Below are 23230 nucleotides of genomic sequence, written 5' to 3' on the forward strand. Positions count from 1 at the left end.
GTATTAGCCAGGATGATCTCGATCTCCTGACCTCGTGATCCGCCCGTCTCGGCCTCCCAAAGTGCTGGGATTACAGGCTTGAGCCACCGCGCCCGGCCTGGGTTTCCTACCCTTATATTTTCTCCATAGCACTATGAGACTACTGAAAATTCTACTTGCCTCATACCTCCCAGAAGAGGAAAACTGACGGTCAGGAAATATTAAGAGGTTAAGATAAGTACTTAACCTCACTAGTATTAATGTTGCCTCATTAGAGCAATATTAAGTACTATATTGAAACACTACTTCCCATCCCTTAGACTGGCATCAATTAAAATGTCTTAGAATGCCAATAGTTGTCTCAACAAATTGAGAAATGATTGTACTGCCTGCCATAACTTCTTTTCAAGACTGTATATTGGTACTTCTTTGGGAGATCATTTTAGCAAAATCTTTTAAGCATGCATTCCAGCAATTCCACTTCTAGACAATACCCTAGAATAGCTGGTTTCATTTTTAACTGCATAGTTTAAAAGCCATAAAGCTTTAAAGACAACAAAAAACCAAGGCCTTCCTGAGACAGTTGCTCTGAGATTGAGCCTAAGAATTTTTTTAAAGTTCTACAGCTTTTATTGTGCAGCCAGCATTGAAAGAGCTACTGTCCAAGAAAAACACATACAATGCACAGAAGATAATGTAGAAACATGTTGAAGAGCAATACAGTAATTGCAAGTAGCCTAAATCCCTCAGTAGGTTTGAAGAATGGATGAATAAGTGGTGTTTTTGATCAGTGTAGTACTGATGGCAAAAATAACTACTTCTAGGAATATCAAATCAGCATGGATAAATGTTGTAAACATAGAGTTGACTAAAATGTAGCAAGTTTCAAAAGAATACAGATCTTACAACACCATTTGTAGAGTTAAAACCATGCTAAGCAATGCTACGTGCTATTTGTGGATACATACGTAGTGCAAGTAAAGGAATTCATGGGAATGGTGAATTCTAAATTCAGGGTAATGGTTACAGTGAGGAGAGAAAAGGGGATACAATCAGATTATGGTAGTAAACAGGGATTTTAACCATATCAATTATGTTTTATTTCTTAAACTGGGTAGTGGGTACTCTGGTTTATAATATGTATCTTTTTGCATCTGTCTAAAATATGAAATATTTTTTTAAATGAGGAGAGGCCAGAAGAAGTAAGAAAAAAGTACATTGGCATGCCATTTAAAACTTCATTTTAAAAGTATCTGTGTCTCTGAGTTTATAAAGTGATTTCTTTCCAATTAAATAATATATGACAAAAATCCTTGTATCTGTAACTTTGTGTGATTTATGTTAATTCATTTCTTCTGTTTTCTTTAGCCTTTCAAAAGCAAATTGCTTATGATAATCTCTCAGAAAGATACATTTCATTCCTTTTTTCAACACTTCAGCTACAACCACATGATGGAGAAAATTAAGAGTTATGTGAATTATGTGCTAAGTGAAAAATCGTCAACCTTTCTAATGAAGGTATACATATTATTCAAGAGTGAGTCTAATAATAGACTTAAAGGAAATGTTGTAATAAAGGAGAATACTTGAAATAGAAATCCTTTAAAACTAATGGGAATTTTTTGTTGTGGTCTTGTAGAAAGGTGTGGTAAAATGTTACATTTTGTGGACCTCCTATGAGTGATCTTTGTAGTACTTTTGTAACTTTTCAAAATTAGTTTAGGAAAATTTTCAAAAGAAAAAGTTGAAGGGAAAACTTAGAATTAATTAAAAATAAGAAATAGGCAAAAGCAAATATTCATTGTAATTTAAGTAAATTTTAAAGACTTTTTTTTTTTTTTTTTTTTTTTTTTTTTTTTTGAGACGGAGTCTTGCTCTGTCACCCAGGCTGGAGTGCAGTGGCTGGATCTCCGCTCACTGCAAGCTCCGCCTCCCGGGTTTACGCCATTCTCCTGCCTCAGCCTCCCGAGTAGCTGGGACTACAGGCGCCCACCACCTCGCCCGGCTAGTTTTTTGTATTTTTTAGTAGAGACGGGGTTTCACCGGGTTAGCCAGAATGGTCTCGATCTCCTGACCTTGTGATCCGCCCGTCTCGGCCTCCCAAAGTGCTGGGATTACAGGCTTGAGCCACCGCGCCCGGCTTAAAGACGTTTTTAAACACATTTTTGGGGAAAAGTGGAATTGCATTAAAGAAGGGCCTTTTAAAATTTTTCTAGGCCAGGTGCAGTGGCTCATGCCTATAATCCTAGCACTTTGGGAGGCCAAGTTTCAGGAGTTCGAGACTAGCCTGGGCGACATGGTGAAACCCCTTGTCTACAAAAAAGTTAGCTGGGCCGGCGCGGTGGCTTGCGCCTGTAATCCCAGCACTTTGGGAGGCCTAGGCGGGTGGATCACGTGGTCAGGTGATCGAGACCATCCTGGCTAACACGGTGAAACTCCGTCTCTACTAAAAAAATACAAAAAAATTAGCCGGGCGTAGTGGCAGGCACCTGTAGTCCCAGCTACTCCGGAGGCTGAGGCTCGGAGAATGGCATGAACCTGGGAGGCAGAGCTTGCAGTGAGCCAGAGATGGCGCCTCTGCACTCCAGCCTGGGGGACAGAGCAAGAGTCTGTCTCAAAAAAAAAATAATAATTATAGGTGGGCATGGTGGCATGCACCTATAGTCCCAGCTACTTTGTGGGAGTTGAGGCTGTAGTGACCTGAAATTGAGCCACTGCACTCCAGCCAGGGTGACAAAACGAGACCGTGTCTTTAAAAAAAAGACATTTCTGGTCAGGCACAGCGTCTCATGCCTGTAGTCCCAGCACTTTGGGAGGCTGAAATGGATAGATCGCTTGAGCCCAGGAGTTTGAGACCTTGAGACCAGCCTGGGCAACATGGCAAAACCCCGTCTCTACAAAAAAAATAAAAAATTTAACCAGGCGTAGTGGCGCACGCCTGTAGTTCCAGCTACCTGGGAGGCTGAGGTGGGAGATCACCTGAGCCCAGGAGGTTGAGGCTGCAGTGAGCTGTGATTGTGCCACCGCACTCCAGCCTGGGTGACAAGAGTGAGACCCTGTCTCAAAACAAACAACAATAAAATTTTTCTAATAACATTTTATTCTCTGTCTTGACCTCAGAAGTTTTAAGTTGACAGTGTTATAGTGGAACATCTTGATTGAGATAATTTTTATTTCAAAATATATAGAATTTATATTTTTTTCATGCAGCCTTTTCTCTTAAAATTGCCTAGAGAGCATTTTGTCTGTCAAATATATTTACAAGGAAAGACCACCTTCGTAATGCTGTTAAACCAAGCAGATAGCTAATGTAGCTGCTGGCAGTGTCATAATTATTGGTGAAAATAACAACACAGTGCCCTTTATTGGCCTGTGAACAGATATATTGACTATGACTATCAAAGAATTACAAGGCTTAATTTAATGCTATTTGTTTAAAATGGCTTAATGCATTTCTTCCCATCCTCCTACCTCCACACACACCATTTTTTAAGGCAGCAGCAAAAGTAGTAGAAAGTAAAAGAACAAGAACAATAACTTCTCAAGATAAACCTAATGGTAATGATGTTGAAATGGAAACTGAAGCTAATTTGGATACAAGAAAAAGGTTTGTAATTTAATCAATTTGTATATTCTTTGTTTTATGAATGTTCTGTCTTTATGTAAAATTGATGCGAGTCTTTTTGTTAAAAATAATTATTGAGTAGCATGTTATCTTGCTGATGATTAACATTTAGGTATTTGGAGTACTGTAGAGTTATTTCATGACCTGTGCAAACTACATATGCCAAGCAAAAGTAGAGAATAAGAAAATATTACAGTTTAAATAATGTGGATAGTTTACCATTCTTACTGAGGGTATGCTTAGGAACAAAGGTGAGGTTGGACTCCTGTGCCCCTTAGTTGTTTTTAGATTCTACATGTTCTCATTACGTGATTCATGTTTCACTGTACTAAGAGTCTAGTATATTAAGATATTATTCGTATATCTTCTCTAAGGGTAAGCTCACTGCTTCATCTGGTGCTTGACTGAAGAAATAGTGATTTGCTTTAATACTGGAGGAAAACAAGCTGTGTCAGTCCTGTATATTGAGAGATATGTTAAGTCTCCAAAATTATTTTTTCTTTAGGGATTTTCAGGGGTGATTTTGTCTTTTGTTTTAGAAGCTTAATTATCTTCCCCTATTGAGGAAGCTATAACTCTGATATTATAAAGATCTTCTTTCCTATTGAACCCATGGTCTGTTTTCTCTGTTCTTCTACCTTAAACCAAGGCCAGATAATCAAATTTCTGTGGTCTCTGGATGGGTATATTTGGAAATGGATGTAATATTACTTTCTTCTTGGGACCAAGACTTAAGTGTTGCAGGGACCCCATCTTAACTACTTATTTAGTGGTAGAGATTGGGGTTCAAGTTGGATCTACACTGCACTTGTCATATCTTAGGACTGAGGCTCTGTCATCTTATAGTGGTCCCTCCTATTGTTCCTGCCTGTCAAAGCATGACCTGTTCCTTTCATCTCTCCAAAGGCTGTACTAAAGTCTTATTTCACATTGATGTACTTTTTTCTAAAACCCAGTTTAAGAAGTAGAGATTCCATATTTATTGGCCCAATTACTTCATTTTGTTTCAAAAATCAAAGTTTAATGATACTAATACCCAATACATTCTTGTGGGCAAGCCATCCTGCTCATGATTATACTGCTAATACCATGGTTCTTACAGATAATGACAAGCACACTTCCTATGGACTCTCCTTATATATGGACTCCACTTATTTCAGATGCTTTCCTAGACACAAACACGGTGCAATCCATGTGTACCAAACAGAACTCTTCATGTTCTCATTTGCCTCTCTACACCCTGCCTCTCTTCTTTAACCTCACACATCCAGCTGTCTCTCCAAGTATTAAGAACCCCACCTCAGAAATGCTTCTCCAGTCTATTTTTATCTATATAGCTTTGTACCATTCAAATCCATCCTTGACATAACTTACAGAGTTAGCTTCCAAAAAAATAAAAATAAATCTCTTTAGATCACTCCCAGCTTAAAAACTTTTTGGCTCCTATTTCCTACTAGATGAGTCAGAATTTATTGCCATGGCTTATAAAGCCTTATGTAGACCCATTCTATTTTTTTTATTATTCAGTCTTATCCCTAAGCATGAACCCCTCCCTGTCCACGTACATCGTACTTTCTAGCAGCACAGAACTTCTCCCTGATCTTAAAATGTTAGAAGTTTTCATACCTCTGCCCTTGCTTTGTTCCTTCTATTTCAATTCCTATCATTTTATTTTCTCCAGGGCAAACTCTTACTTGCTATTCAATCTATCTCAGAGATCACCTGGATGAAGTCTTTCCCAGCTCTATAATCAGAGTTGTTACTTCTGTGCTTTCATAGCATACATCTCTATAAAAGGACTTATCTTCGTTAGTAACTTATCTGTTTACCTGATTCTTTCACTAGATTGAGAATTATTTGAAGGTTCTTACTTAGCTTTGAAGCATCTTAATTAGCTTGGTATCCTTGTTGCCTAATTCATTACCAGGCATACATTAGAACTTGCTGTACACTAATTACAGGAAATAAAACTAAAACTAGAAACAGGGTAAAGATCAAGAATTGAGCAAATACCAAAACCATCCTGGAAGCAGAACCAGGGCAAATAAAGCATTAAATCACCAGTGTCAGGACAGTTACCAATAAGGGTTCAAGTAAAGCAAGTATAGAATCAGAAGTGTGATTGTGAGGTCAGACAAGTCCTAGAAAAATTGAAACCCCCATGTTATGAAGACTAGATGAAATAAATATTTTGCTCTGATAAAGCTTATACAGTTGTTCGTTGGTGTTTGAAGGGGATTCGTCCTAGGACATCCACCCTCCGTGAATACCAAAATCCACAGATACTCAAGTGTCTTAAATAGCCAGGAACAGTGGCTCACACCTGTAATCCCAGCACTTTGAAAGGCTGAGGCAGGAGGATCATTTGAGCCCAAGAGTTTGAGACCAGCTTACGCAACATGGCAGAACCTTGTCTTTACAAAAATTAACCAGTCTTGGTGGTGCATGCCTGTAGTGCCAACTACTTGAGAGGCTTAGGTGAGAGGATCGCTTGAGACTGGGAGGTCTGCAGTAAGCTGTGTTTGTGCCACTGCACTCCAGCCTGGCTGACCCTCTGCAAGACCCTGTCTCCAAAAAAAAAAAAAAAAAGTGTAATATTTGCATATTACCTACACACATCCTCCCATATACTTTAAGTCATCTCTAGATTACTTAAAATATCTAACACAGTGCTGAAATAGTTGAGATGGACAGCTTCATGGAGATACTAACCTTGAGCAGGGGCTTTTGTAGGATGGATAAGATTTTTACAGATGGATAGAAGAGGAAATACCATTTTAGGAGAGAGGAATAGTACCAATGAAAGCATGGAGGTGTAAATAGTCATGTTGTGTGTGTGGAAACCATTTTAACTATAGCAAATGGGAACTTAATCAATTCCCAAAAGTTCACTTGGAGACTGGTGGGGAGAACCATAAATTAAAATTGAGCCCATCAAATTGTATACTTTAAACATGTGCCGTGCTTTTTATGTATCAGTTATACCTTAATAAAGCAGTTTTTAAAACTTGAATTCATGGAAATAAAGTGCCATGGAAGAGTTTTTGAAAGAGTGTTATTATAAATGCTTGACTACAGCATTAATTATGCTTATGTCTGGAGAAGCTTGATTTGATACCTCTTATAAGTATAAGCATGTCTGGACAAAAATTAGCCATGTTGTAACGGACTGTGTATGTCCCAATGTTACCGAGGTTTCTTTCCAAAGTTATTTTTTGTAAATTGAAATATGTCTTGACTATGTGGAAAGTACTACCCTTATGAAAAGTTTCTTTTGTTTACATTCTTACAAGTTTTTTCTTCTTTTAAAGTGTTAGTGACAAACAGTCTGCGGTAACTGAATCCTCAGAGGGTACAGTATCCTTATTGAGGTGAAGTAAATTGACATTTTTCTTCTTTGTCTTTCAAATCTTTGATTGAAGCAATTCATGCAGACCTAATATAACTACTACATAAATGGTACAATTGAAAGAATATCTCAGGGTCCTACTTAGCCCAACAGATATTCGACGACTCTGAGACATCTTGCAATTCCAAACTGTAGAGACCTGCTTCTGAGACTGGGTTGTTTCACATTGTTTCTACAAAGCCCTTATTGGAATACACATATAGGGAGTTCTTGAGCTTAAAACAGATGTTTAGTAAGCACTTATCTGTCATAAAAACAAAGATACGATACTGGGGCAGGAAGGGGATGGGGATTACATTTTTAATGAATGCCCCAATGCCAGTATTATCAAAGTTACTTGAAAAACTTTATTCGATCTAATAGAATCACTGTGACAGACAATATAACCTGTCCGGAGGGCAGAAAGTCTGCATGAATGATTTATAAGATAGAGCAGTTGGGATCACAAGTGGAACCGTGGGAGGAGGTGGCTGACTTCATGTGGAAGAGGTGATTGGACATGAGGAATTGAGAGGCCAAGATGGCATATGAATTGTCCGTGAGAATACTGAAATAATTCATAATAGCAGCACTTAGGTGTAGAGAAAGATCTGTGAATGATGAAGAAGTGCTTGGAAGGATGGTGAATGGCTGTGAAGAATGATGGAAGGTGATATATCTCAGTGGCATGAATCCTCAAGGCTGAAGTTTCTATGGAAGCAGGATCTTGAAAGTGGCATTCATTAGGAAGTGGAAACTGCTGTCTGTGGCGTCCTGTAGTTTATGGAGGGTGGAAGATGAAGCCAATCTCTACTTGAGAAGGCTACTAAGGAGAGAAACATTGTCCCCAGGGGAAAGCTAGATTTTTTAGACAAGGCAAAGAGCAGGGAGGGATGGTTGAAGAGATTGAGAATGACATTCCAGAAAGGACAATAGAAAGTCTTGGGAAGGAGGGAGAGAGGGGAAGAGAGAAAGGATAGCTGGTCACATAGAGTATCTATAGGGATAAAAGTATAGCTAAAAGAACCTACATTTTAGGTGTAGGTAATAACAGCTGCCTAAGCTTAAGTGAACTGCTTTTTGAATCTTAGTTTGCTCCTTCATAAAATTGGATTAATATAATACCAATTTGGCAGGGTTTTTTAAAAAAATGATGCCACATCCTGTGTTTCCAAACAGCCTTACCTTTCAAAACTCTTTTTGGAAGCTGTAAAGATAATCAAGTGATACCTGCCATTATGTAAAGCAATTTTGAAATCCATCTTTGGGGAAATAAAAGCCTTAAGAGAGAATGAAAGCTAATACTTTGTAGTTTTAGGATTTTTTTTCCTTGATGTATCTAATTGGAAAGCCAAAAGAGTCTTGTCTTTTTTTCTTTTTTTTTTTTTGCCTGCTTCTTCTGAGACGTCAAAAAACATCTTGATTTCTGCTAAGTAGATGAGATAGAGAAAGATGAGAGAGGCAACAGAAATCTTAAGAGGCCACAGGTTAAGATGGGGCACTAAGCAGGGAGACCACCAAAGGAAGTAGGCCAAAGTATTAATAGAAGATCCTAGAACAGATTAAGGCAAATGCTTTACCTTTTTTCCATTGCTTTACTAATCTTTTTGGAACCAATTACAAACTTCGTGTTTTATTTTAGGTCTCACAAGAATCTTTTCTTATCTAAGTTGCAACATGGAACCCAGCAACAAGACTTTAATAATAAGAAAGAAAGAAGAATAGGAACTCTTCAAAGTGAGTACTGTTATAACAGTTTTAGAGGGGGAGAATTTATGTGTCCTCAGACAACCCAGCTGTTGACTTTACTACTATAACAAAAAAACACACACTTCAGAAAACTGAAGCACAAAGTCTTGACTTCATAGAGTTAATTGAAGTAGTGTTTAATTGCGAAAGTTAGCTATTTTGACTGTCTAGCTTAGAGTTCTTTTGGTACACTGCTTTTCTACCTTGACTGTGTTTAGCAACTTCAAATATACTCATATGCCACATCATGACATTTCAGTCAAAGACAGACTGTATTGCATGTAGGATGGTGACCCTGTAATAATGTAATGGAGCATATATAGAAACTTGATAATGTGGCACTTGATATTGGCATTGCATATCAAGTAGGGGAAATGATTGATAATTAGCAATGGTACTGGGAACCGTGGATTTTCTATATGAATATATATATATGTATGTATGTTTGTGTAAGTGTACTCTTAATGTTCACATAAGGACAAAATAACCCAGCGACCCATTTCTCAGAACATATCCCCCTTGTAAAGCAATGCATGACTGTAGTTACTTTTCAGAAACATTAAGTACAGTTGATTCTTGTTATTCACAGTAGTTATGTTTTATAAAGTCTGAGAGTGTTGAATTAGCAAATTACAAGTTTCTTTTTGGTATGTATTCATTTAACAAATGTTTATTGACCCCACATTAATATTTTAGGTACTGAACTGATACTGAGATTTTTAATATGGATCTAAATATAAATACTTATTGATAAAAATAATAGACATAATGAAATTAGGTTTATTTCTCCATGCTCATAAGGTACCATCTTGATGTCAGGCAAATGATAGGCCTGCAGTAAATATTATAGAATAAATTTGTTTATAACTGATGGCTGATGACATGGCAACCATTAGCAAATATTTGTAAATAGAGCTCTAAAATATTTACATTCATAGATATCATTCCCGTTTTAAAGATGAGAAAATGGAAACTCAGTAGTTATGTGCTTAATGTTGGTGGAGTTCCAAGATTGATTTTCTACACTTAATGCTGCAAGAGAGCTGGGAATCATTTTAAATGAGAATAATATGAGCATTTTCCTAGACACTTAATTTCATAGTGCGAAATTCAAAGAAAAGGAAATGTAGGCCAGCTGCAGTGGCTCACACCTATAATCCTAGCACTTTGGGACGGTGAGGCAGATGGGTTGCCTGAAGAGCTTAGGAGTTTGAGACCAGCCTAGGCAACATGGCGAAACCCCGTTTCTACTAAAAATAGAAAAAATTTGCCAGGCGTGGTGGTGCCTGCCTGTAATCCCAGCTACTCGGGAGGCTGAGGCACAAGAATCTAGTTTGAACCCGGGAGGTGGAGGTTGCACTGCAGCCTGTGTGACAGAGCGAGACTGTCTCAAAAGAGATAAAACATGGTTTATCAGCAAATTTGAAGACTATAAACTCATTGCAGACTGGCTTGACAGTGACTGTGGCTATTGAGTCTATAAGGTCTTTGAGTTTTAGCACATTTTATTAGGTGTCAGTAATGTTTTCTTAAAAAAAATCCGGTGTACTTCAGTGGTACCCAGGTACCCCCTCTTTATAGTTCAAGGATAATAATTTTGTTTGTGCTAAACCTTTTTTTCTCTTCTTTATCTGTTTTTGGAGACAGAGTCTTACTTTGTCGCCTAGGCTGGAATGCAGTGGAGTGGTGAGATCTTGGCTCACTGTAGCGTCTACCTTCCTGGGCTGAGTTGATCCTCCCACCTCAGCTTCCCAAGTAGCTGGGACCACAGGCACATGCCACCCCTGCTATTTTTTGTTTTTTCGTTTGTTTGGTTGTTTGTTTTGAGATGGGGTCTTGCCCTGTCACTCTGGCTGGAGTGCGGTGGCTTGATCTCGGCTCACTGCAACCTCGGTCTCCAGGTTTCAAGCAATTCTCCTGCCTCAGCCTCCTGAGTAGCTAGGATTACAGGAGTGTGCCACCACACCCAGCAGATTTTTGTATTTTTAGTAGAGAGGGGGTTTCGCCATGTTGGCCAGGCTGGTCTGGAACTCCTAACCTCAGGCAATCTGCCCACCTTGGACTCCCAAAGTGCTGGGATTATAGGCGTGAGCCACCACAGCCAGCCTTTTTGTATTTTTTGTAGAGATAGGGTTTTGCCATGTTGCCCTGGCTGGTCTGTAACTCCTGAACTCAAGCAATCTGCTTACTGTAATTGTGCCGAGATTACAGGCAGCCACTGCTCCTAGCCCTAACCTTTTTTTCAAAAACTAAGTTTTGTGTTGTACAGTTGACATGTGCTTAGGGAAAAAAAATCAAGTTAATTCAGAAAAGTTGAAAGAAAAAGCCAAATCATCCAGATTTCATCAGTGCAGAAAAACTCACGAGCATTGAGTGAAATTATTAATATTTGAGTTGAAAACTTTCTATAGGTAAATGCATTCAATCCTCAAAACAACCTTATGAGATTAGTGCTTTTTTTTTTTTATCATCTCCATTATACAGATGAGGAAGCTGAGATTTAAAAAGGTAAATAAAATGCCTTTGGTTTTAGTGTATAAATAGAACAGGAGCCACAATTTGAAATCAGACAGTCTGACTCCAGAGCCCAGGCCTCTAATTGCTTAGATGGACTGCCTCAATAGAAGAATGGATAGATTAAGAGCAAATAAAATTTTAGAAAATTGTGATAAAGTTACATATGTTACTTTAAAATATATTTACATTTAATTTTTAAGATGTAAAACAAGGATTCAGTACTTCAGATGAAGGTGGTTTCACAAGAAATCTATCAGTAACCTTTATGATCTGTATAACATAAAGAATATGAAATGCTTTAATAGGTCAACTTTAGTCTTGTTGATTGACCGTAGCAAAAGTTTCTTCCACCAATCCCCAATTTTTCTTGGTTATATTCTATGTAATCAATATTTGTAGCATTGTTTGCCCATGTTGGATTTTCAGTTCAAAATATTTTTTCATTTTCTTAGAGACTTCTTTACTGACCTATGAGGGAAGTTGTTTAATTTCCAAATATCTTTCTGTTACTGATTTTTAGTTTAATTCTATTTCAGTCTGTGAATATGCTTCATAGTTTTTTGTTTTTGTTTTTTAAGATTTGTTTTATGGCCCACAGTATGGTTTATTTTGGTCTATTTGGATGTGCCCAGAGAAGAACGTGAATTCTGGCATTGTTGTATGAAGTGTTTTAAAATGTCAATTAGGTCAAGTTTTTAATAATGCTGTTCAGGTATCTATATATATACTCATTTCCTCCCTACTTGTTCTGTCAATTAGAAAAGTGATAAAATCTCCCAGCTATAATTATGAATTTGTCTTTACATTTATGTGATTATTTCCTTTTTTCTATTTTAGTCCTCTAACACCTGTTTAAACATTTCTCCTAATGCTAAAATCTCTCCATCAGAGCTAGTGTGGTTTCCATTTTCCTGACTGGAACCCACCCAATATATATGTCAGAATCCCATGTATGTTTAGGTCTCTTGGTCTCCTCTTGCAACAATACCATATTGTTTCAGTTACTGTAGTTTTATAATAGCTCAGTTTGTAGTAGGGTAATCTTATTGTTTTTCAAGAGTATCTTGACTATTCTGGTGTTTTGGTCTTCCATATTTTCAGGGAATAAACCTAGCCATAGGGCTTTATAAGCAGTAAACCTGCTGCTACTTTATAGGTACAAAAGGGAGACAACAAGACTTAGCGACTTAATGAGTTAGAGTAAGACAGATTATTATAGCAAACAACATGGCATTGATGTAGTTGTTCAGATTTCCCTACCCCAAGTCCCGTGGACTATGCAGCAGGCCTAAATGGATGCTGTGAAGGCAGTAAGCTATATTTCAGCTGAGGAAAACTCAGAGCCAAGGGCCCAGTGCTTTTTGAGTAAGCAACAAAACATTGTAACAAATAGCAAACAAGCCAGTACCCTCTCCCAGGAGAGAGCAGTTGGCCTGGTCATCATGTGGTTTCCTTGACCTGCTTAATTGCCTATCTGACTGGCTATAGAAAATGCACTATTTCAGGAGATGAATAAGGCTTTTGTACATGCAACAAGAATTGCAGGGGTGCTCAGAGCCGATGGTGGACTACCTCTCTTAACACATAATTTTAGAATAAACTTGTTAAATTACACAAAGAACCCTGTTGAGATTTTTATGTGAAATTGCATTGTTAACAATAGATGATTTTGCAGAAAACTGACACTATTACATTGTTTTCCTATGCATGAACAAAAAATATTTCTCTAACAGTTTTTATATATACAATCATCCCTTGGTTTTCTTTTTTTTTTTTTTTGAGACGGAGTCTCACTGTATCGCCCAGGCTGGAGTGCAGTGGCTGGATCTCAGCTCACTGCAAGCTCCGCCTCCCGGGTTTACGCCATTCTCCTGCCTCAGCCTCCCGAGTAGCTGGGACTACAGGCGCCTGCCACCTCGCCCGGCTAGTTTTTTGTATTTTTTTTTTTTTTTAGTAGAGACTTGGTTTCACCGTGTTAGCCAGGATGGTTTCGATCTCCTGACCTCGTGATCCGCCCGTCTCGGCCTCCCAAAGTGCTGGGATTACAGGCTTGAGCCACCGCGCATGGCCCATCCTTTGGTTTTCACAGGGGGTTGGTTCCAGGACCCATCCCCCTGCCCGCCCAACAGGGATACCAGAATTCTCAAATGCTCAAGTCCCTTACATAAAATGGCATAGTCTTTGCATATAGACCTGTGCACCCGCCTACCACATGCTTTAACTCATCCCCAAATTACTTATAGTAACTAAAACAATGTAAATGATAAATAACTAAATTGTAGTAAATAATTATTAGACTGTATTTTTTATTTGTATCATTTTTTATTGTATTTATATATATATATTTATATATATAAATATATATATTTATATATATATATATATTGTGTGTGTATATATATATATATATATATATAACTCCCCCCCGAATGTTTTATTCCAAGGTTGGTTCAATCCACAGATGTGGAACCTGCTAATATAGAGGGCCAATAGTAGGTAGGTGGGTAGGTAGGTAGGTAGGTAGGTAAGTAGATAGGTAGGTAGATAGATAAAACTTCTCATAACATGTTTTATATACATAGTAAAGCTTTATAATTTACTACATACAGATGTTGTATCATTTTTGCTAAAGTTATCTAAGGGGCCATGACATGATGGCTCACACCTGTAATTCCAGCACTTTTGGGAGGCCGAGGCAGGAGGATCACTTGAGCCCAGGAATTAAGAGACCAGCCTGAGCAATATAGTGAAACCATGTCTTTACAAAAAAATTTTTAGGCCGGGCGCGGTGGCTCAAGCCTGTAATCCCAGCACTTTGGGAGGCCGAGACGGGTGGATCACGAGGTCAGGAGATCGAGACCATCCTGGCTAATACGGTGAAACCCCGTCTCTACTAAAAAATACAAAAACTAGCCGGGCGAGGTGGCGGGCGCCTGTAGTCCCAGCTACTGGGGAGGCTGAGGCAGGAGAATGGCGTGAACCCGGGAGGCAGAGCTTGCAGTGAGCTGAGATCCGGCCACAGTACTCCAGCCCGGGTGACAGAGCGAGACTCCGCCTCAAAAAAAAAAAAAAAAAAATTTTAAAAATTAGTCGGGCATGGCAGCAGGTGCCTCTAGTCCCAGCTACTCAGGAGGCTGAGGTGAGGGAAGGATAAGGAAGAAGTATCACTTGAGCCCAAGAGCTATGATCATACCACTGCACTTCAGCCTAGGCGAAAAAGAGAGACCCTATCTCTTAAAAAAAAAAAAAAGTGATCTCTAAGAATGTTAGATTTTTTGTGGCTATTGTAAATAGTATCTTTCTATTGTTTTAATTAAATTATTTTAACTCTTTGCTGCTAATGACTAGAAATCCTATTGCTAATGAATGAAATCCTTTTTGTATATTGATCTTACTGATCTTTTAATTCTATTTGTAGATTCTCTTAGATTTTCTGCCCAAACAATTCTTTTTTTTTTTTTTTTTTTTGAGACGGAGTCTCGCTCTGTCGCCCAGGCTGGAGTGCAGTGGCCGGCGGATCTCAGCTCACTGCAAACTCCCCCTCCCGGGTTCACGCCATTCTCCTGCCTCAGCCTCCCGAGTAGCTGGGACTACAGGCGCCCGCCACCTCGCCCGGCTAATTTTTTGTATTTTTTAGTAGAGACGGGGTTTCACCGTGTTAGCCAGGATGGTCTCGATCTCCTGACCTCGTGATCCGCCCGTCTCGGCCTCCCAAAGTGCTGGGATTACAGGCTTGAGCCACCGCGCCCGGCAACAATTCATTTTTCAATAATTACAGTTCTGTTTCTTTTCAGTTAAGTATATTTCTTGTCTTATCAAACTATGAGTAAGAAAGGAGTTAGGAAAGGATTATGCTTCTTAGTACTCCTAAAACATTATCGTAAGAAAATTTCAACGATCCTATGCAATAAATATTTTTCCTTTTTTTTAAACAGATGATGAAAAGACAGGTTCAGGGATGTGAAATGATTTATTTAAAGACATATAAAAGAATCAAGTCTCAAAACACTCCCCATCTGATTTCAAAGACTGATCTTTGTACTATACCATACTGCTTCCAGATTTGAAGGAAAAAAATCAAACATGTAGAGTACTTTTTCTTAGAATAGCTTAAAAGAATTTCATGATAATCGTTAAAAATATAATTGTTCTTTTTTCTTTAATGTGAAACAATATTTATGACATTATTTTTCTACTTTTAGGTACAAAAAAGAAAAAAGAAAGCAGAAGAGCCACTGAAAGCAGAATACCTGTTTCAAAGGGTCAACCGGTAACACCTGAAAAACATCGAGCTAGAAAAAAACAGGTATTTGGTTTTTTTTATATTTGAATAACACTTATGGACATTAAAGTTATAACTTGAATAATTGTGATTATTTCTGTTCAACCTCCCAAAAATTTTGAGTATAAAATATTTACGCTTTGCCATCTTTTATTTTGCCATCTTAGATTAGGTGACTGATCAGCCTATTCAAAATGAAGTACTTCACCCACATTAAAAAGTCTTAAGTTGGGTGTTAGTACTGACATCTATTTGGAATTATTGTGATATATCATAAAATCTGTTTATTAGATGTAAGGGTGGGACTTAACTCCATATTATAAGCTTTGATATTTAAATTTCCTAACAGGGATCCAGTTTAAATAAGATTTTTCTTTACTTAAAAACAAAGAAAAGATACCATTTGATCACAACATTTTATTAAGGTGGATCAATTTAGGGCTTGATTCCTTTGTTTCCACTTTCAGTCACTGTAGTTTTGTGCCATCTGTCCAGTGTCTGAAACCATTATTTTGTATATTTTTTGATTGTCTAGTTGTTCACAGCAGATGGATAAATCTGGTCATTGTTTTTGTGGTTGTGTGTGTGTGTTTTCCCCTTTTTTTGTAGAGATGGTGTCTCACAATGTTGCCTAGGCTGGTCTTGAATTCCTGGGCTCAAGTGATCCTCCCACCTTGCAGTCCAGAAGTGCTGGGACTATAGCATGAGCTACTGCACCCAGTCAGGCCCTTGTTTTCTTTTGTGGCTGGAACCATTTTCTTACTTGAAGGTGTCTTTTTTTTTTGACAAGCTAATTGCAAATAGCTCATACTGAGGTGTTGCGGTTAGTGTCAAGTTGCAGGCTACTAGGAATATCTTCTGTGACTTAAGGTTATGTTACCCTTCATTTCTCCTCCAGTGAACATAGCAAGCAACTTCTACTTTTGATTTGCTTCCTACACATATTACTTGCCTTTGTGATTCCCTTTTTTAGCCTTGCCATCTCTGGCCTTTAGTAGGTTGAGGGGAGCTTCTGCTGTTGCTGACCAGAGATTTAGGGGGTGTACCTCAGGGTATTTTCATTAGAAAAGTATACACCACATGTTTCCTGAGATCTATAGACAAAGTTGCTTTTTCATACACCTAAGTTACACTGATTATGTATACCCTTTCTACCTACATTATGGTTCAGTTTGTAAATGTCTCTTAGTTTTTTCAGAGTTTTATTTCAGGATTTTATTTCTTGTTGCTTTTGGGTGAATTCCCAAAGGAGAAGAGGGAAATGCTAAACTTATGCTACCATGTGCGACCACAGTCATGCATACGTTTTGTACTGAATTTGTTTTGCAGTTTGAATATGATGTACATGTGTATAGTTTGTTTATTTATCCTGCTTGGTGTTTTCTGAGCTTCCTGAATCTGTAGTTTGGTGTCTATCTTTAGTTTTGGAAAATTCTCAGCCATTATTACTTCAAATCTTTCTTTTGTTCCTTTCCTTCTTCTGGTGTTCCCATTATGATTCCAAATGTTACACCTTTTAAAGTTGTCCCACAGTTCTTAGGTATTCCTTTATCTTTTTTCATTCTTTTTTCTCTTTACTTTTCAGTTTGAGAACTTTCTATTAATATATCTTCAAATGTACTGATTCTTTCTTCAGCTGTGTTTAATCTGCTTATGACCCCATCAGAGGCATTGTTCATTTCTGTTACCATGTTGTTGATTTCTGGCATTTCCCTTTGGTTTTTCTTAGAGTTTTCATCTTTCCATTTACATTTACCCATCTGTTCTTGCATGTTGTCCACTTTTTCCATTAAATCCTTTGACATATTGATCATAATCATTTTAAATTCCAAGTCTGACAATTTCAAAATCTGTGCCATATCTGAGTGTGGTCCTGGTGCTTCCTTTGTCTCTTCAGACTGTGTTTTTTGCTTGTTAGCATGCTTATAATATTTTGCTGATAGCTAGATATATCAGGTAAAAGGAAATGAGATAAATGATCCTTTAATATGAGGTGTTTTTTTTTTTTTTTTTGAGACGGAGTCTCGCTCTGTCGCCCAGGCTGGAGTGCAGTGGCCAGATCTCAGGTCACTGCAAGCTCCGCCTCCCAGGTTTATGCCATTCTCCTGCCTCAGCCTCCCGAGTAGCTGGGACTACAAGCGCCCGCCACCTCACCCGGCTAGTTTTTTGTATTTTTTTTTTTTTTTAGTAGAGACGGGGTTTCACCGTGTTAGCCAGGATGGTCTCGATCTCCTGACCTCGTGATCCGCCCGTCTCGGCCTCCCAAAGTGCTGGGATTACAGGCTTGAGCCACCGCGCCCGGCCAACATTCACAAAGCCTATTTGGAGATTTGGAGGATAATAAATACAACTATTAACAATTGTAGAAGAGCATTTTAAGAGACAATGTGGGCTTAAAGTCAGACAAATTGAGTTGACGTGTAGCGCTGTCACTTTCTAGCTATCTGATCTTGGGCAGCTGAGCTTAGATAAAATGAATGGTAATAATAATGACCCCTATAAATGTTATGATAAATGTAAAATCTTATAAAAAATCTAAGAAATGTTTAGAGAAATCTTCCATCTTTAAGAAACTAAGCATTATTTTGATTTTTTTAAACTGGCATTTATAGTAGGTATTTTCTTTTTGAATAATTGTTTCTGTAAATAACTGTTTTGCTTTTTATCAAAAGGCATGGCTTTGGGAAGAAGACAAGAATTTGAGATCTGGCGTGAGGAAATATGGAGAGGGAAACTGGTCTAAAATACTACTGCATTATAAATTCAACAACCGGACAAGTGTCATGTTAAAAGACAGATGGAGGACCATGAAGAAACTAAAACTGATTTGCTCAGACAGTGAAGACTGATTGTGTTTGTAAAAACTTGATGAAAGGACAGTTAAGTATTTTGATCACTGCATTTTGTTTGAAACTTGCGTCATTTATGTATTTTAAAACTTTTGTTTAAAGCATTACAGTATTTTTCTGTGACCAATTATTATGAGGGTTTGTGCTACAAGAGTTAAAGCATATGCTATCATTGTATTCTTTAAGAACCTTATTTTGATAAAATGTAAATTTGTTGAACTCTGCCACATTTAGTATCCCCACCCCCAAATCCTGTTCCAATGAAAAAACTAAAACATGATCCAAAAAAAAAAAAATTTCAGTTAACCTATTTTGTGTCTCTAGGCTGACTTCAGCCCTGTAACATAACCCATTAAAATGAATTTTCTTTTTTTTTTTTTAAGACAGAGTCTCTGTCGCCCAGGCTGGAGTGCAATGGCGTAATTTCAGCTCACTGCAACCTCTGCCTCCCAGATTCAAATGATTCTCCTGCCTCAGCCTCCTGAGTAGCTGGGATTACAGGCACACACCACCACGCCCAGCTAATTTTTGTATTTTTAGTAGAGACAGGGTTTCACCATGCTAGTCAGGATGGTCTTCAACTCCTGACTTCATGATCTGCTCACCTCAGCCTCCCAAAGTGCTGAGATTACAGACGTGAGCCACTGTGTCCTGCCTAAAATGAATTTTCTAGATGATTGAATAACAATAGCCCTTTGATATGAGATAATGACTTGTTTTATGGCCTTAATATACTACTTAATTACTTAAGATGTTTATTAATAGAATGATAAATGTACAAAGTAACCTATAAACATGACATACTTTTGCTTTCAGTAGTTTCATGTAAATAAAAAAACTTGAAAATAGTAATACCTGAGGACCCATGGGAACAGTAGACACTGGAGAGGTAGGGTGGGGAGCGGGAGGAAAAGCTGAAAAACTACCTACTGGGTACTCTGCTCACTACCTGGGTGACAGGATCATCTGTACCCCAAACCTCAGCATTACACAGTATACCCAGCTAACAAACCTGCCCATGTGTTCCCTGAATCTAAAAGAAAAATCGAAATGATTTTTTTAAAAAAGAAAAAGACAATAATATTACCCATGGTACAAAATTTGTACTATTAGCAAGATCATTTTGTGTCGCATTTAGAAACAATTTGACTTTTGCTCAGTGTTTAAACTTTGACAAAAATGGTTTTGAATAGATCTTTATAACCTAATGCCATAAATACAAGAATCTCTGATACCTTCATTTAATATATCAATATTGGGCCTAAAACAGTATTCCGCAAAGCTTAAATTGGTATTAACTATGATCATCTTGATGTCTATGATAGATAATAAACAATGTCATATATACCTAACTAAGCAATTTTAGTTTTTTGCCATTTTATTCTTTAAAAGATTTAGACTAACAGAATTATTTAGCATTTTGAGTTATGTGCTTTATTTAGCAAGTAAGTAAAAATATTGGAATATTGAAGTATTTGCATAAAAAATCAAATGGTAGTGTTTCGTAATCTCTATTGTATTTCCTATTAAGGTTTCATATATTACTTTCCCATTGTTCCTGAATTTGTTATCCTATATATAAACAGAAACATGGATGAGTACCATATGCTTCCTGACTACTTTCTCCTTTATCTTGTTACACCAAGAGATACTGCCACAAGAGATACTGTTTACTGGAGACATTTTGTTGATTAGTGCCAAGGCTGGCATCATGAGTCAAAATAGACTTAAGTCAACCTCATTCCAAACACCTGCCATAAATCATCAAATCTAAGTTGCCATTAATTGTAAGATGCCCTGTTATTTCACATACAACTAGAAGAGAAGATCGGAATCAATTATAGTATGGTGCTTTCTTATTTTGAATTTTACTTATTAGAAGAACTAGTTTAGATTTATTTAAACATAAGATTTTTATCACATAACTTGTGGATACTAAAAAAGAGAAATGATAAGCAAAATAAGTTGGGTAATATATTCCTAAAACCTCATCTTCTCCAGTTTGAATCTTTTTTGAATCCTTGTTTTGGTTTTGAGACAGGGTCTCACTTAATTGCCCAGCCTGGAGTGCAGTGGCACAATCACAGCTCACTGCAGCCTCTATTTCCTAGGCTCAGGTGATTCTCCTACCTCGGCCTCCCAAGTAGCTGGGACTACAGGCATGTGCCGCCACGCCCAGCTAATTTTTGTATTTCTTTGTAGAAATGGGGCTTCTCCATATTGCCCAGGTTGGTCACAAACTCCTGGGCTCAACAGATCGTCCACCTCAACCCGCCGAGGTGCTGGGATCACAGGCATGAGCCCCTGAGCCTGGCCCCTGAATTCTTTTTAGTCAGAATTTTTGTTGAGATCATGTAAATTCACATGCAATTGTAAGACATAATACAGAGATCTCTTGTACACTTGGCCCTGTTTCCCCAAATATTAATATTTTGTAAAACTATAGTGTATCACCACCAGGATATTGATATTGATACAATCCATTCATCTTATTTCCCCAGTTTTGTATTCTGTGTATTTAGATCTAAACAGTATTATCACTTGTGTTCATATATCTATCACCATGAGGATCCCTCACATTGCTCTTTTGTAAGCATACATACCTCTTTCCTGCATCCTTCCCCCAAATCCTGACAGCCACTAACCTATCCTCTATTTATAAAAGTTAATCATTTTAAAATCTTATATAGTGACATCACCAAAAATAGCAAAAGAGGGAGCTCCAAAGATCTGTCCCTCCACTGAAACAACCACTGCTAGCAAAAACTTCAGATCAGTTTTTGGATCTCTACTATCTAATAACAACAACAGCCAGAGGCATGCTTAATGAAGAGGCTATTTAACTTTGGTAAAAGGGTTTTTGTGGTTTTGCTTACGTACCTACCATGCCCTGTCTCCCAGCCAGGCAACAGCTGAGAGGACAGTGTCCTATGTTCCTAGTGCATCTTGATGGTGCCAGAGTAGGCAATACAGATCTTGCTCTCACAGAAATGTGGGTGTGCTTTGACCTGCCTGCCAGTTCCTGAAGGTTCAGCTCAGAGGTTTGCCTTTGTTTTGCCCCCTCCACCCTAGAACAGCCTCACAGTGCTTATCAGAAGCATTACCTGCAGCCATCTGGGGTTGGGGACAGCAAATAGGGCAGGCAGCAAACACCAAAAAGCTCGGGAAGGAAGTAACTGGGAGGAAGATATGTGGGAGAGAGAAGGCTCAGAAAGGCCTTTGTCTGTACTAAGTAGTCTGGAAGGCCACACACATGCCTAGCACTGGGCACAGTTTTGGAAAAGACCTGAGAGGACTCTAGGCCTTCACCTCTGACTGATCGTTAGGCTCCACAGAAGCAGAAGGTGGAAGCTAAAGCAGAATTTAGGTGGCCTGGCTAAGCGCTGAAGGAATGCCCAAGTCAGAACCAATCTGCAAAGCCTGGGAGAATTATCATTTTTAATGTTTTATTTTATTTTATTTTTTTAAATACAGACATGGTCTTGCTTTGTTGCCTGGGCTTGTCTTTAACTCCTGGCCTCAAGAAATCCTCCTGCCTCAACCTTTCAAAGTGAAAGAGTACCTTTTGTTCTTTTGAACTCATGACAGTTAAGGAAATTAAGTGAAATGCTGTACATATTCTTTGCCATCTTTCACTCAGCATGTTTGTACAATTCAAATTGTAGCTGTAGCCTGTTTATTTTTATTTCTACACTAATCCACTACATGATTCTATCAATTTACACCGTTGGTGAGCACTTGAACTAAAAATGAAGACCAAACATGTGAAAAACAGACTTTTTATTCAGAGCTTGCTGTGGCAAAGGAATTAGCCACAATATCTTGTGTTTGGCAGACTCAAAGGCAGGTAGGTTTATAGTGGGGGGAAAAGGGGCAAGGTTCAGGAATGCTCTGCTTGGAGGGTGTTGGCATGAGGAAGCTGGAGGCTGACCAGCTAGCCGCAGCTGTCTTACAGGATTGTTTCAGGGAACCTATTTGGCTTTCTCTGATTGGTCCCAGGTTGGAAGAGGGAGCAAAATGTTGGGATGATGACAGTAACTGAGTAAGTCTTGACCATTCTGAATGGATCACTGTGGAGATTGTGGTTTGGCTTCCAGGACTGGTTGCTGCAGAAGGCGTGGGTGAGAGTTCTATTGTCACAGAAGCTTGTCCATCGTCCTTGTATGTGCCTAGTCTCAGAGTTGTTTCCAGTTTCTGACTGCTAGGCTTTTACATTTCACATGAAGTATGATTTTAGAAATAATATGAACTCTTGCCTGCCAGAACAAGGTCCAGTGAATTTTAAAGGAAGGAAACACAATCTAGAACTCGACAGCAAGGGTCAACTGTGAAAAGTTAGGTATGAATATTATAATTCCTAGAGCAAGCATTTTTTCAAAAATACAGACAGCCAATAGAATACTAAATTACTCTATTTGGAATACTAATGAACCAGAAACAAAAAGTAGTGAAACAAAATCACAGGGACAAACAGAAGAAATAAAATGGTACACCTAAATCCAACCACATCAATAGTTATATCAAATGATAACGGTCTAAGCCAGAAGGCGCATGGCAAACTTTTTCTGTAAAGAGCCAGATATAGGCTTTGCGGGCCATACAGTCTGTGTACTCTGCCTCGAATTAGCCATAGGCAATATATAAATGAGTGAGTATGGCTGTGTTCCAACAAAACCATATTTACAACAACAAACAGGCTGGATTTAGCCACAGGTTATAGTTTCCTGACCTTTGCTGTGGAATTCTAGAGTGTGTTTACTTCCTTTCAAATTCGTTGGACCTTGTTCTGGCAGGCAGTTAAGTTACTTCTGAATCTGGGAACTTCTTTTAATTCTCTTGGT

At 38.2% G+C, this 23230-nt stretch overlaps 1 protein-coding gene across 2 annotated transcripts in view; it reads left to right on the plus strand.

The window, feature by feature from the left end:
* The window catches only part of TERF1 (telomeric repeat binding factor 1), a 38485-nt gene extending 18495 nt beyond the window's left edge, over window positions 1-19990 (plus strand). Inside the window, exons 5-10 of one of the 2 annotated variants that reach the window (XM_010363511.2) lie at window positions 1348-1497; window positions 3474-3586; window positions 6916-6975; window positions 8635-8729; window positions 15461-15564; window positions 18213-19990. In XM_010363511.2, the coding sequence (XP_010361813.1) occupies window positions 1348-1497; window positions 3474-3586; window positions 6916-6975; window positions 8635-8729; window positions 15461-15564; window positions 18213-18389 (699 nt within the window). In that variant the 3' untranslated portion in view covers window positions 18390-19990. The remainder of the gene's footprint in view (window positions 1-1347; window positions 1498-3473; window positions 3587-6915; window positions 6976-8634; window positions 8730-15460; window positions 15565-18212) is intronic. The other variant, XM_010363512.2, reaches the window with a different exon arrangement.
* The last annotated feature ends 3240 nt before the right edge of the window (window positions 19991-23230 follow it).

This window comes from Rhinopithecus roxellana, chromosome 9, assembly GCF_007565055.1.
Source record: "Rhinopithecus roxellana isolate Shanxi Qingling chromosome 9, ASM756505v1, whole genome shotgun sequence".
Lineage (NCBI taxonomy): Eukaryota > Metazoa > Chordata > Mammalia > Primates > Cercopithecidae > Rhinopithecus > Rhinopithecus roxellana.